Consider the following 15,939-nt stretch of genomic DNA (forward strand, 5'->3'; position numbering starts at 1 on the left):
TGATTCATCAGGTCCTGACCATACCTTTCAAGTTTTTGTTTTGTTTTGTTAAAGGACTGATTCCAAGAGTCCTGAATTCTATGCCAGACACCCCTTCTGTGCTTTCATGGTCCAACCACATTACTGTGGAATGCACCTGGTCCTAGCAACCGCTTTCAAGGAGAGCTACTTGGATACCAAATGCAACCAACTTCAAATTCAGCACATGACCCCGCTATTTTAACAAAGATACTACTTGCTGTCATATTTGGCGAGATGGGTTATCACTTTATTCACAAATTAGTACCCATTTTAAAAAGCACTGTTTGGAACATTCCCTTCCCCTCATAATTGCCTATTCAGTTCCATAATGGCATTCGCAAAGATATTCCTTTGAAGCCCAGATAAAGATCTTGTCACCATGATACTCATTTTCACTCAGTGATGAGTGCACTATAGTCAGCCTTCACTTTTAGGATATAATGGAAATTTAATTTCCATATCCATTTAGCGTGTGGCCTTTCCCTAAAGACTACTCATAAAAGTATTTTTTGATGTCCTGAGGGAAGAGCTCTTAAAGCTCTTATTCTCAACTCTGCACTTCTGTACCGCTCAATTTGTACTTTTATTGCAGAATAGCGGGCACCTTTCCAGAGCCAAGGAAAAAGACAAAGGAGAGCTAACAGTACACAAGGGTTAGAAATTCTTAGTAGCCGCAGTGGAAGAGACTCAAATCATTCAGTTTGGAAAGAAACTGCTCAGGGGGTTGACATATGAAGTATGCTAATACTTTGCTTTTCCCTCGATGAGCAGGCTTTTCTGCTTTCTCTAGTCTTTAATTGACAACACTTCAAAGATTCCTTTTGTTTGATGGCGGTGCATTCTGGGATTCAGGGCAACGTTTTGTTTAGATTTATATTCCACCTTTCATCTTTTGTGATCCCAGAGTGGGTAACCATTTAAAAAGCTATAGCTAAAGAAAATAATTTACCATTAAGAGACATAAAATAATACAGCAGCCAATGACAAAAGTATCTCCAGCAACATTACTCCCCACAACAATAAAAATGTTTTTAACTGGCATCAAAAGAGGGCCAAGGATGATGCCAATCATATCTTAGAACCCTCCATTACACATTATGGCTAAAGAGCAGAAAGAAAGTGAAGCCCAGAGAGAGCACCCATTTAAAATGCCCAAATCAATTGTTAGGTAAAACCAAATCACAAATTATTTCATTTTCTACACGGTTGGTGGAATTTTCAGATGTTTACACCAACTGCTTCACCCATCATGCAATACCAAACCATCGCTAAGCATGCAGGCTCCAAGAGAGACCATTGTGGCCACTTTGCTCCTTTCTCAATTGTGCTACTGATGTGCTGCACTAAATCAAAGTATGGCTTAGTGTGTGGACTAAATCTGGGTTCACGGTTTAGTTTTCCCAAATTGTGAGTCATAAACCACAGAACAAACCTTGGCTACAGCTCACAATTAGTCTGGAGAGAGCTGAACCACAAGGTTGGGCTAGAGTGAAACACTAAGCCAAACCATGGCTAACTAAGTGATGCAGGGCTATCGATCCGCACCCCCAAAAAACATATACTGATGCCAGACATGTTATTTTCATGTTCAAAAGTCACTCTGGGCATGCCAACCTATGCCTTGAGATGATCAGGCTGACTTTCAGGATTTACAAATGTTTTTGCATCCCTGCCTAGACACAGTATTATGAACTGGCAACCAAGTGAAAAAAACAACAACCAAAATATTATTTCCCTGAAGGGAAATACCATATTATGGTTTTTATAAATACCATATTAGGTTCAGATCTGGTTAACTGCAATAGCAATTTCCCCTCTTTTTGTAATGTATACATTATCCTTTCGTTTGTTCTATTTTGGTTTCTACCTGGCTACTATTTCTTGTTTCTTCTTCTTTGTGTCTTCTCTTACTCTGTGCACTTGCAATTTTGTACTTTTTATAAAGAATATAAAATTAAAAAACCAAAATATCATTTTCCTGAGCCATTCATCCCTCAGACAAGATTTCACATATTTCTTCATAAAATGTTGAGTAGGACCACCAACACGCGTTGAGCATTGAAGCTGCTGTGCTCCTGATGTTTATCACTGACATATAGTTGAACACAGGACACTGAACCAAAATTGTAGCTAAAAGGATAGTCTAAGAAAGTCTTGCCCCTTCAACTGTAACAAAATGGGACAAAATGTAACAATTTCTAGTTACAAGTTTCACAAAGGCCTATTTCCAAGTTACTATTCTGAAGGTAAAGTATTAAAATAATGGCCCTCACCAAGTACTTCCTAGAACAAGTGCCTAAATATGATTAAAGTTTATTCAAAGAATTATGCACAAATTTTTCTTCTTTATTCAACATTCGTCTTATCAGCTTACTACAATTTGTAACCATTGGCTTAGATCCAAACTTGGTCCAGTTTAGAAAACAGCCCTTGAAATTAAGCCTTGACTAACAAGACCCATTTATTTCCAGGTTCTATTCACAAGCATGACAATCCAATTTGTTAGGTGCAAAAAGATCTAAAGATATTTGATCAGTTTGTGGCTACTCTAATCTGGTTAGTATTGGCCCTGCCTGAGGGCCAATACTAACCAGATTAGAGTAGCCACAAACTTTTCCCATGGTGTCTGGATTATAATCAGTGCTTTGACTTAAACTTAGGGAAAATGCCCTGGGCTCCACACTTTTAAGGACCCCCCAAATCTTGCACAAAATCCTGTCTGCCTTGCCATTAAATTTTAAATGCAGCAAAAGTTGTTTTTCCACTGTAAATAGAATTCTGTGTAATTCTAGAGCTGGGTTTTCAATATTGTTTCCAAACAGTATTTTTGTATTACTAAATCAATATCCAGTGAAAAGTTTAAAAAGGCAAAGTACCTTCCATGGTTGAAATTCTAATGGCCTTTTTAGTTTATGAATAATGGATTGAATTAGTAAACACACAAGAATAATAAGAATAATAATTTTATTATTCGTACCCTGCCCATCAGAATGGGTTGCCTCAGCCACTCTGGGTGGCTTCCGAGAAATATAAAAGCAAAACAAAACATCGAACATTAAAAACTTCCCCATACAGGGCTGCCTTCAGATGTCTTTTAAAAGTTGCATAGTTATTTAGCTCCCAGACATCTGTTGGGAGGGTGTTCCACAGGGTGGGTGCCACTACGGAGAAGGTCCTCTGCCTAGTTTCCAGTAATCTAACTTCTTGCAGTTATGTAACATTTAATTGAAGCTTGCATAATATAGCTTATATGGCAAGTTTATGCTGCATTCTGTGAATTCATGAAAATTCATTCTAGAATTCATCAAAACATCCAAATTGGTTTAAGGTGATGCATAACATTATATTTGTTAGTCATTAAAGAAATTTAAATTTTGCAGCTATTGCAGACATCTGTTCAATATACAAAAAGTGTTTTTCAGCACACAGAATTTTGCATCTTTACCATTTTTATTATCCTACTCTTACATGATCTACTGCTAGGTAGTGACTAGGACCACACCTGTCCAGCATCAATGTTCCCAAATAATTCATCAGACATCACCTCTTAAAATTTATTTAGATTTATAACTGCATATTGAGTGTTTTACCATATTGAATATTCTTAATTTTTGACAGGGAACTTTACTGTTTCAGCAGTCATTTACACAATAATAAAAGCACACTTTATCAGATTTGTGTTTAAATTTGTACAAAATAAAGTTATCAAGTCAAGCTGTACAGTTACCTTTTTGAAACTTAAGAGAGAAAATATCCATTAATAAACTTGATTTGTACAGTAAACTGGGCATTCTTATAGAACAAAAGGAATGTTACAACAAAGCAGTCTTCATGTAATTTAAAATGCAAAGGCTTTGGTTGAAAAGAGTCTGTAAATGCACCCAAATTTCTTCAAGTTGGGGTGACAGTCTGGATAGTTCTGCCAGCAGATCTGGTTCTGATGAAAGGATTTTTAAGTGCAACTGAAATGGAAGCATAAAATGAATTACATAAATACATGAATCAAATTTGATGGAACTCATTTCTTAAATGTCTTGATTAGTGTGTTAAACCACCACATCACTTTTTTATTAGTTAATAAAAGTTGGGAAATATAACATGATGCCAATGTTTCACAAACTGATCAAAGTTTAAGAAAAAAAAAGAAAGATTCCTTCCAGTAGCACCTTAAAGGTAAAGGTACCCCTGACCATTAGATCCAGTCATGGACTCTGGGATTGCGGCACTCATCTTGCTTTACTGGCCAAGGGAGCTGGCATACAGCTTCTGGGTCATGTGGCCAGCATGACTAAGCCGCTTCTGGTGTACCAGACCATTGCACGGAAATGCTCCTGCCCGAGCGGTACCTATTTATCTACTTGCACTTTGACGTGCTTTCGAACTGCTAGGTTGGCAGGAGCAGGGACCAAGCAACGGGAGCTCACCCCGTCGCAGGGATTCGAACCGCCAACCTTCTGATCGGCAAGTCCTAGGCTCTGTGGTTTAACCCACAGCGCCACCCGCGTCCCTAAGCAGCACCTTAGAGACCAACTAAGTTTGTTATTGGTATGAGCTTTTGTGTGCATGCACACTTCTTCAGACGAAAGCCCATACCATGCACACGAAAGCTCATACCAATAACAAACTTAGTTGGTCTCTAAGGTGCTACTGGAAGGAATTTTGTTTGTTTGTTTGTTTCGACTACGGCAGACCAACACGGCTACCTACCTGTGATCAAAGTAAGTAACTCATATTAGTAACTCCCCTCAGATGAGCACTGTAAGGCCAAGCAGTGCTATCACACAGCAATAATGAAAGTTTCAGTAGGGAGAAATGCTATTGCAAAAAGGAACGGATGCTGTCAGTCATTCTTTATTCAGTGCCAGTGTGTCTCCCCGCCCCCCCCCCCCAGCGCATTCAAATTGGGGGCTTCTGCACTAAGCAAACTGTGCTGCACAGAATGTCACTAGCAATTGTATCAAATGATGCATTTACCTTCAGAAACAACGCAAGGTATGCCTGAGCCAGTTCAAAGTCGCATTTTGTAGTCAGCATGGCCTCAATCATTCTAAGGAAGCTTTGCATCACTTTAACAGAGCCACCGCCATCGGGGGACAAGCCTCTCAGTTCCGCCTCTGTGTTAGATGGCCCCATGTCCTTCAGAATACGGAGTGGAGATTTATCTGTCAAAACAGGAAGAGTATGGCTACAAGTTCTAGAAAGTGTTACAGAAATGGGGTGTGTGGGGGTATGTGTGTGTGTGTGTGTGTGTGTGTGTGTGTGTGTGTGTGTCTATCTCTCTCTATATAATCTATATATCTATCTATATCTCCCCCCCCCATATATATATCTCTGTGTTTTAAATAGTTATCCTATACCCTGCATCATTCAACAATTTGGTCATAATCCAAATCGTTCATTTTATGCAATTAAGAGAACAGCACAAGCTGGTGGAATTTTATTTGACCCTTTTTTGTGTGGGAAAAAGAAGATCCCTATTTCCCAAAGTCATGCCATTTGAAACCTTGCCTCTTTGGTAGCGGGAGGCTCTAGCTGTGCATATGAGCCCCTCCACTTATCGTACTTTTCTGTGTATAAGGCTAGGATTGTTTCCTGAAAAATTGTGTTAAAAATCGGGGTTCGTCTTATCCACAGATATTGCATAGCGGTGACGTGGGATTGGTTGCTGCCGTGAGTTGGAGACTGTCAGTGGCTATTTGGCGTGTTATTGGTGGCTGCGGCAAGGGCTGGCATTGATTGGCTGTTGCTACAGCAATATGGAAAAACAATGTGTCAGGGAACTGACATCAGAGCGAGAGGCAGGGCTCCAGAGCGATGCCGGAGAGGGGACCAGCAGGGGGGAAGGAATTCAGCGTAACACCAGTAGAGAAGAGAGGGAGATGGAGGAATTGGAGACAGGTCTCCAAGACCCTTCACCAGAGACTAGTGGAGAGAGCGCTGACACGCCTCTGCCTTCCCCTTACTTGCGCAGACGAGTTCCACGCAGGGAAAGTAGGAGGAGACTTGGCGTCAAACAGCTCTTATGCTGGAAGAGGTTCAAGAAACGCCCACTGACGGATTCTGCAAGTGACTGACCAGCCACGGAGTGTGAGCTATCAGCCAAAGCATGGTTGGCTAGGCAATCTAACTAAAACTGAAGGCAACTTACGCACAAGTAACCCCCTTACAACCATTACACAATGGAAACTAGCCAGTTAAACATCTGGCTAGTTCAGATGACAACCTTGAGCTAGGTTAAGAGCTTTGAGAACTTAAAGAAGGAAAGTCACTTGATCCAGGGACAGCCCACATATATATATTGGCCTATTCCAACCTCTTTTTCTTAATGGTGACTGCTCCTGCTCAGGCTGCACAGAGAAAAAGCAACTGGGTTCCAGAAACCCATTCCGATTGTGCAGATAAAAAAATATATCTGATACAATTCTACAGGATGGGGTATTAGTGTGTGAAAACAGTCCAGATCCAATGATCTCAAGATGATGGAGACAGCCCAGGCATTTTCTATTGGTCGCAAGTGGTCAGAAGCCAAGTGCAAAATGAGCCTGGGACCAAGCTGATTTCAAACACTGGTCAGAACAGTAGTAGTGGAGTAGTTCCAAATTATCACTGACCAAAGAATCTTGGTTTGCAAACTGCCCTAAATAAAAAGGTTTTATGAATTTATTCTCTGCCATGTCATAGTAACCTAGGTTTTCCTTCCTATCTGGCTTTCTTGATTAACCCTTTAAAATCAGAGCACTTTATACATCCCAGTTCCCTGCTATTGCTTGCCTGCATTTTTTATAAAAGGCCTTCAGCTAACCTTTCGTCAGGGCAGAAGTTCTGACATAAACAATGTCAGATCTATACAATGGAATTCTGATATGCCCTAAAGGGATTTCCTAAAGGACTGAATGCTTCAAAAAGTCAAATTATTGTGAAATTGGCTCTGGGGTATGCTAGGTGTGTATTGCTTTGAAAGACTTCTGTAACTAGCTCAACTGTTACCACAATTAACAGGTCAACTCTTTCCCAAGGCATCCCAGGAACCGATGATTTAATAAGGATCAAAAACATAGTAGCAGCACCATCACAGCTTAATGGGAGTAATGGGGATTAAGAGGACCCAAGATATTTAACCTTTTCGTAATGTGTAATACCGAGTTCAACATATTGGGAGAATTTGTAAAGCTGATGTCCCCTTAGGGGAATGCTCTTTTAAAGAAGCTAAATTGTTCTACACACACACTGTACCATACTGAAATTGCACCCCCCAACAAGCCAAGATAAGGTATCCTTTCTCCCAATATCTATTTTGAAGACACGTTGTTCCAGCCTTAAGAAGCCCAATTCACTACCACTACAATATATGGAGAAAAAGGAAATAAAGTACACCTTCTCCCTCCACTTTGTCAGGATGCAAATTTATTCATTTCATAGTATAACTTACAGTCACTGTTTATCAGAGCTTCTTCAAGCTTCAGGTAGAACTCAGATTTTTGTGCCAGTACTCCAAGGTTTACTACTTTTGACTGAAATATAAAAAAAGGTTGTCAACTGAATTGCATGAAAGACAACTTTTACAAATATATGTAGATGAAATTTTAAATGTAACACCCTTACGAGAATTAAAAGGGGGGATTTTGAATGTTGAATTAATTTAGTTCTGTACTCTAACTTACAATGCCATATTGAAGAATGGCATAATTAGGAGGAATCTCACCCAGTAAGATGAATATCCTTACACAGGCACTTCTCCTTTGAAGACATGCATGTGTACATGCACGCACATGAGAAAACATGCATCGCATAAAAACAATGGAAGAAAGGGCATCTGGAGAAATCAAAACAAGGATTTCTACGAGGACTCTTCAGAAAGCTAAAGATAGATGAGGACTAGAGGTTAATCTATGTAATATTTAACAATGTATTTAGGATTAAATCTCAGTGAGAAAGCGGTCTTAGATATGACAGAACAGCAAGTTCTTTCTATATATGATGAAGCTTCCCAATATTTAAGTACCAGTTTCAAGTATTAGATTGCAGATAATTATCTACACCATCGCTTTAATACCCAGCAATTGTGCAGTTGAGGTGCCAAAACTCTGTACTTTTATCAAAGATGTTGTAAGTGGGAATAGAGAATCGAAGGGGGGAAAATGTTATAAAATACAGTAGGACCAAGATCAGTTACTGCAATTCACCAGTGATTTAGCACCCATTACATAAGAAATTACTTCCAAGAGACAGTCATAAATCCAGAGAGAGAGAGAGAGAGAGAGAGAGAGAGAGAGAAGTACTACATGCAGATGTTTTGTATCATCAGCTTTCTCTTTACCTGTTGTCCACCATTTTCATGTTCAATGGAAGCATATTGTGGTATGAGGCCAGGAATTGTGGGGATGAAGAACGGTGCAGATTTTGGGGCTTTTGGTGGCTCTTTGGGTTTGTTCTTTTGCTGTGGATGGGATATTTTATATCATCAGACAATTTCCATATTCACACTGCAACCCTAAGAACACTAAATGTATTAACTTTCTATCTGTGAAAGCAATAGAATCTCAGCTGGTGTGTTAAATCTAGGTTGACTATGTGTAAAATAGTTCAGATATTTGTATACCCTACAAACAACCTAGATGTTATCCCAAACTATGAAGACATTTTGTCAAGTCTTTGTTGCATTCAACACAACACAACCACGTAATATGTAAAATGAGAGCAACAGGTCCTGGGTCAGAAACCTTTTAAAAAATAGCATGAACGTGCTACCTTTATAATATCAAGATTGAGGAGGTTCTTCCATCTACATTTTGGCAACATAGAAAGGGTCACTAATGCTTCTCCCAGCTGTTCTGGAGAATCGTATTCTATCATCTCATCACTTATTTCTTCTTCTTCTGTGACATCTACATCTTTAAAAATGGTAACAGACAGGGGGGGAAAGTTTAGCAACATTGGGAAATGTTCGAATGACAGTAGATCCTGAATGACATTCAGATAAACACAGCTGGTTAATTACACAAGCACATTGGGATGATATTAGATTCTGGTAGGCAATCGTGTTGGTCTGATGCAGTCGAAATATAGAAAAAAATTGTCCAGTAGCACCTTAGAGACCAACTAAGTTTGTTCTTGGTATAAGCTTTTGTGTGCATGCACAAAATCGCAGTGTATCTGAAGAAGTGTGCATGCACACGAAAGCTTATACCAAGGTGCTACTGGACAGTTTTATATATATATATCCATGTATATCTATATCTATCTATCTATCTATCTATCTATCTATCTATCTATCTATCTATCTATAGATATATAGATAGATAGATATACATGGATATATATATATAAAACTGTCCAGTAGCACCTTGGTATAAGCTTTCGTGTGCATGCACACTTCTTCAGATACACTGCAATTTTGATATATATCTATATCTTGATTGGGATGTTATGATAATGATAAATCTGTGAAGTGAAGAAAATAAAACAGAAACAATTCAGGTACAGTTGAACATAACAAGATGAACACAGCCAGAGGAGGCACATTCCTGTAGCATAAATGGAAAGCTATGCTTGAAATTCCTCACAATGGATGGTGTCTCCTTGGCTAAGGGTTTCATACCTGCAATATGTATCTGGTTGTCTAACTAACTTTTCTCCTATCCCCAATCTGTCAAAGTTGGCCTTTCAGAGGCCAAGGAGATAAGGATCTGGTCTTCTTGTAAGAAAAGGTTGATCACCTCTCTTTAAGAGGCACAAGTTATTCAATTTTACAAGAACTAGAATGCATATGTGGGGGCCGGCAAAGGGTATCTCATCTGATTTAGCTGCTAAATCTTAGCTGTGAGAGCTCCCCCAGTGCTCTGAACGACACAGAATCGGCAGCAACAAAGACGTCATTTTCATGCCTCTTTTGAAAGGTATTACTCACAGAACATACAGCTGCCAATCTGCTTCAGGGAATGAATCAAAAGTAGTGCCTACACTTGAATCTGCAGGATAGATAGGAAACTGGATTGCTTCCAGTTTCGTTACATCTTTTGTTTGTGTCATTTTCTCACCATTACACAAAGTCAGATGATTCTGGAGAAATCATCCAAGTTATCGGAATGCTGACTGCACCATCAGCAACTGGAAGCACTGCCAGACATCTGCATGGACTCTAGACATCAGTGTCTCACCAGTGTCTCGCCTATTGCATGGGAACGCCTCTTGCCGAATGTAGTTTCTGTAGCGTTTTGTACCAAATAAATATCTAAATGTGGCTCATTTTGTCCATATGTTAGAAATATACTTAAAAGCAGGGCCTGGATCGCTGCAAGACTGAAGTGCTGAGTTGACAGATCCTCTGACTAGTGGAAGGGAAGCCCCTTAAGTTTGCACTCTTAGCATGCTCTTGGATCTGCAGCTGGGCCCGAAAAGCAGCCTGTGACGGGTTCAAAAATACCCTCTGCTAACATCAGCAGCTGAGGACCGTGTCGTCGTTTTCTTTTATCTGATCTGAAAGCTTACACACATAACTGCTTAATACTAGATTACTGCAATGCACTCTCAGAGGAGACTGGCCTTTGTGGCTGTGAGCTGGTACAGCTGGCTAGCTCAGTTGGTTAGAGCCTGGTGCTAACAATGGAAGGTTGCAAGTTCGATCCCTGGGTGGGACAGCTATGTATTCCTGCATTGCGGGGGTTGGACTAGATGATCCTCAGGATCCCATCCAACTCTATGGGTCTCTGATTCTATGTTCTGCTTATGAGCTTCCCATAAGCATCTGGCTGGCCACTTTGGGAATCCGGGTGCTCAACCAGATAAGCCTTTGGTATGATTAAACAGGGCTGCCTGCCATAGAATGGATACCAAACATACTGTACATCAGTGTTGATGCCACCTCTCCATCATCTTCCTAATGCAATCCCATGCATGGTTTTAATCTAACAGCTGGAACCTTCATGGTTCAGACAATGCCCTTGTTATCATAATCGACAAGAGTAAATGAGAGCACCACCTTGACTGCATCTCTGCCAAATTCCAAGACAAGTTCCTTTCTCTAGACGGTTGCCTATATAGCCTAACATAAAATATATATACTGCTGTTTCTCTGTGTTGATTTTCAGGTTGTAGGCCTGTCCTATATTCTGTGAAGTGCCAACTGATGGCTATATTATATTCGGGCTGGCCTTTTGACAGTCAAGGCTGAGAAGATGTGGACCAATCAATTTTATAGCACATTTTACTTGGCTATTTTCAACTCGTTTTATATTTCGAATTATTATCTGCCCCATCCTAGTTGATGGAGAAAGATAATGAAGCAGATAATACTGCTTCATAATGAAGCAGATAATACTTCACAAGTTATTGTGATTTTTTAAAATATTGGATCAGATTGTTGCTGTTAATTTTTGATATGTTTTATCATGTTTTTATGTGTGCTGGAAACCACCCAGAGTGGCTGGGGCTACCCAGCCAGATGGGCAGGGTATAATTTTTAATTTTTTAAAATATTATTTATCATGCTGCTACTCACTATCTGGAGTGAAAGCTCTTTAGATAAAGAGGTCACCAAACAAATCGCATCATGCACTCTGTGAAATTGGCTCTATACAGGTTAGAACCCCCACCCCACCCCACCCCAGAACAGAACAGAACATATGGGGAGGGCTTGATATACTGACATGCTTGCAAACAGAATGTTAAACATAGCATGTCATTAGATCCCACCCGCGGCTTCAAATATATGGTCATTAGTAAGGACAACTGGTTAAACACTCTAGGGAAGGGGTGAGGAACCAGTGGTTCTTCAGATGTTGCTGGATGCCAAGTCCCATCAGCCTCTGCAGTCCTGGCCGCTGGGCAAGACTGGTGGGAGTTGTAGTCTAGCAGCATCTAGGAAGCCATAGGATTTTCAAGTTGAACAATATGTCAGAACACAAGGGAGCGTAGAATCTTTCACAGATTCAACTTTGCACTGGCCTAGGAGCAGTATGCAAGCCGTTACTTTGCGATTACACAAACAAGAGATTCAGAAAAAGTACACTAACGGCCCAAAAAACCCTCAGCGACTCCCTCCTCTAGTACCTTGAGCCGGACATGTTCCAGGAAGCGTTACTACAGAAGGCTCATAATCCGGTGGAAGCGGACGCAAAGAGACAAGCGAATACAGCGAACGGTTAGACCTGTAAAATCCAAGATGGAAGACATTGTTATTTTGGCAGAGAAGAAAGAAAGCACGCCATGTTCTTTGTGGGTCTATCTGCTATAACTATGAGCGATTAATGTAAGCTATAGGACTAAGTTGTTAAGAGTGAGAGATGGTAGACCAGAAAGAGAACATTTTGAAGTTAAATGCAGTCCTCATACTGATATTTATGTAGAATATAATGCAAATGTTGATTAATATAACAGCTTTTTCTATGTTGTAAAATATTAATTTATGTATACTGTATTTATTATGTATTTAGCTATTTGGTATGATGACTGTTTTCGATTTAATGTAGTTTAAATTAAAGTCTTTTTGGTTTTTTTAAGAACTAAATTGTTCGCAGTCCTAAGAATATTGACTGGGATCCAAAGAACAACTACTACCCCGATGCCCCTAATAACGTTTTGAGCTTACTTTCTGGACAGCAGAGCCCCACCATGTCATAAGGCAAGCTGGTTTTGAAGATGAATACAATTTCAGAACCGTTTTTACATAGGATAGAAGATTACAGTTTAAAAGTGGAGGAGGGAAAATCTTACTTGATGTAAAGCAAGTTCAACTGACATAAACAGAACTCGCTTCCAAGCAAACGTGTCTAGAATTTCATTATATTAGGAAAACAGTCCCAGTACACTTAACTGATTGGGAGGCAGGGGCAGTTACAGAGGAATTTTCCAAAGGGCAGAACTTGCACCTTTTACTCAAGTGCCATGGAACAATGCAGCAATAGAAATTGGCAGTCTGGTGTCTTATAGTTCTGCTCTAAAAATGGAAATGCTCAGAAGACCACTGGAAGACTTACCACAGGTAAATTCCAAGATCATCTACATGGGAAGAAGCTAAGAAGTCTCCCGTAGGAGACATAGTAATGCTTACTGCTGCTGAATCTAGTAGGAAACAGTCGACAAGGCTGCAAAGAGAAAAACAATTCATCACATAACAGATAATATACAGTTCAGTTAAAGGTAAAGGTAAAGGGACCCTTGACCATTAGGTCCAGTCGTGACTGACTCTGGGGTTGCGGCGCTCATCTCGCTTTATTGGCTGAGGGAGCCGGCGTACAGCTTCCGGGTCATGTGGCCAGCATGACTAAGCCGCTTCTGGTGAACCAGAGCAGCACACGGAAACGCCGTTTACCTTCCCGCCGGAGCGGTACCTATTTATCTACTTGCACTTTGACGTGCTTTTGAACTGCTAGGTGGGCAGGAGCAGGGACCGAGCAACGGGAGCTCACCCCATCACGGGGATTCGAACCGCTGACCTTCTGATCGGCAAGTCCTAGGCTCTGTGGTTTAACCCACAGCGCCACCCGCATCCCTCATACAGTTCAGTTACCAGTTATTAAATGTATGAAACCAATACCAGTCATTATATTATTAGTCTTCTTATTCTGCTTTTCAGACAAATGTATAGTCTTCCCAAAGACGTTCACTTCAACGTTTTATAAAAGGAGAAAGGGCAAGTTATTGGGTTCAGGATTACAAACCGAAAAAAAGAAGCCATATTAGGGAGCAGGAGTGTGGGGGAAAGGGAGAGATGGGAAATCAATTTGAAAATGTCAGAATAAAGGGGCATTTAAATCCAGCTGGGCCAGGCTTGATCTCATGCTGGTGATGTCGCTTGCACAGAGGTGAGGCAACTGATCCAGCAGCCCTTAGTGCTCTGGATGACAGAAGGGGCCAGAACATTATTCCCTTCAGTTCTCCAGACAGTTGGAGCAGAGCGTTCAGAGGATTAGATTTAAGAAGCATGGACATCTACAAAAAAATATACAAGGATAAACACATATGGGATTTTCTAAGTACGACTGGGTTGATGGTCCTACATTACGGTTAACAAAACAAAAATAAAATATAATGGTTAAATTAAAAACCCTGAAAAACCCTGTAAAAATGACTTATAACTTAAAAAAAAAAAGTTATCTGGTGTTTCTCTTTTCTTTTGCTTTTATACAATGCTTTAGTTTAGCTACAAGCATCCCCATAGTTTTTACTCATTGTGGGGATAGTTTGTAATGTTTGATTTTTAGCATACAGAAATCTATCTGTAGTGACTGTGACGAATCACAATTCGTTCCCTTATGTTCCCAAAAGACTAAACTGGCCATGTAATGTGATGACAAAAATATTGGGTGGGGGGAAAATACTGGGTGGCATTCAATGAGGGGGGCTTTTATCTCCTCTTCCCTGCAGCTCCCCAGGGAAATCACCTCTGTACGGTTGGGGGACCCTCTGGAGCATGTTTTGGGGACACAGAGGAGGAGAATATTGCAGAAGCAGAGTTCTGCCCATGGAACATTGGATACACTGGGTCTAGTGGAGCCTCATAACTCAACTTTATCAGACGTGCATTGCCCACTATGAGTAGAATGAACACAGGACTGCATGACTGGCAGCTACAACTGTATTCCAGACCATCTGGAACCAAAGCTACCCCTTTACCTTTTGTCGCTATGGCAGATGCCTCAAAGGAAGAAAACAAAGAACCGACTGTTGTCAGACCAAATGAAAGCAAATCATAGTAAAACAGTTTAAAGTGTGTCCACTTGGTGGGCACGCACGCCCCATCTGCCAACTCAAGAAGTGTGCAATTGCGGTCAAGAATCAAATCTGCAACTGCTCACCAGTCCTATTCTTCCTGCAAATTGGCTGAAGTTCCATTTGATCTTTTAAAAAATCTATCCTTTTTCATTCCTGCCCTAGTTAGCCACAGAGCATCAAATACAAGGGTGAAGGGAGAAACCACTCAGACTGGACTCTTCAGCAGGGAGACACAAACAATAAATCTGAATGAAAGCAACATTGGAAGTTCAAGTACAGGTAAATTAAAACAACTGCAATGTGTGTGTGGTTGTGTGCTCTGGATATTATTATTTTTTTTTAATTTATGAAATGCCTTTAACATATGTCTCAAGGCAATGTACTGTGAAGGCATAAGAAACCTTAAGTGTTAGTCCAATTATGTCATGCTAGTTAACATAATTGATTTAGTATTGCAGTACATTCCTATTAAAATTGAAGCACTATCAAACTAAATCAAGAGTTGCATCATCAGACTGTATAGTTTCAATGTATGCATAAGGAAATGGAAAAACAAGTACATTATGTACTAAGCAGCATATGGACAACTCCTCTGACGTATGAGAACCATTTTGTCATTTCCATTTGACATCCATACTGATATCTGGAAAATGTTATGATAACAAGAAACTCTGAGACTTTTTTGGTGGGGCAATGTTGCAGCATTTAAATGTCAGTGCATTCTAAGGTGAATGAGAAGAAACACAAGTTCAAACAAGGCAGCCTGTTGTAAATTGTAATGTCTCAGATGGCTAATTAGTTCAAAGAAATCTGACAAGCCTAGGTTATGCTTATAGGCAAGATGTCAAAAAGGTAACAACACAGGAAATTAGATACGGAAATGGGATTTAATACATCCAACAGAGGAAATTAAAAGAATATGAGAAATGAGAAGTTACACAATCTTGGGGCACCTAAACTGGGATTGCCAAGTAGACAGGAGAAACCATTTTAACGCAAATGCTTCATTCGACTGAAGTCTGTCCTGTTCCAGTAAAAAGGATGGAGACGCATTACATCTTGTAATACAGAAGAACTACAAAAACTAGTCAAAGACTACTAGCCATTAAATCTAAGCCATTAAAAAAGTCAAAGACTACTAGCCATCATCTAAGCCATTAAAAATTCACTTTCAATTAAAGAAAGGGATTTTAAAAATGAAACAAG

At 40.0% G+C, this 15,939-nt stretch overlaps 1 protein-coding gene across 1 annotated transcript in view; it reads right to left on the reverse strand.

The window, feature by feature from the left end:
• Window positions 1-2,968: 2,968 nt before the first annotated feature.
• Window positions 2,969-15,939, reverse strand: part of WDR36 (WD repeat domain 36) — a 31,829-nt gene continuing 18,858 nt past the window's right edge. The window contains exons 17-23 of the mRNA XM_081880406.1: window positions 12,996-13,103; window positions 12,070-12,167; window positions 8,770-8,912; window positions 8,339-8,458; window positions 7,451-7,532; window positions 4,996-5,183; window positions 2,969-3,983 (exon numbers count right to left, since the gene is read on the reverse strand). Coding sequence (XP_081736532.1) covers window positions 3,834-3,983; window positions 4,996-5,183; window positions 7,451-7,532; window positions 8,339-8,458; window positions 8,770-8,912; window positions 12,070-12,167; window positions 12,996-13,103 — 889 coding nt within the window. The 3' untranslated portion in view covers window positions 2,969-3,833. The remainder of the gene's footprint in view (window positions 3,984-4,995; window positions 5,184-7,450; window positions 7,533-8,338; window positions 8,459-8,769; window positions 8,913-12,069; window positions 12,168-12,995; window positions 13,104-15,939) is intronic.

The sequence above is a fragment of the Podarcis erhardii genome (genome assembly GCF_964252035.2).
Source record: "Podarcis erhardii genome assembly, chromosome: 11".
Lineage (NCBI taxonomy): Eukaryota > Metazoa > Chordata > Lepidosauria > Squamata > Lacertidae > Podarcis > Podarcis erhardii.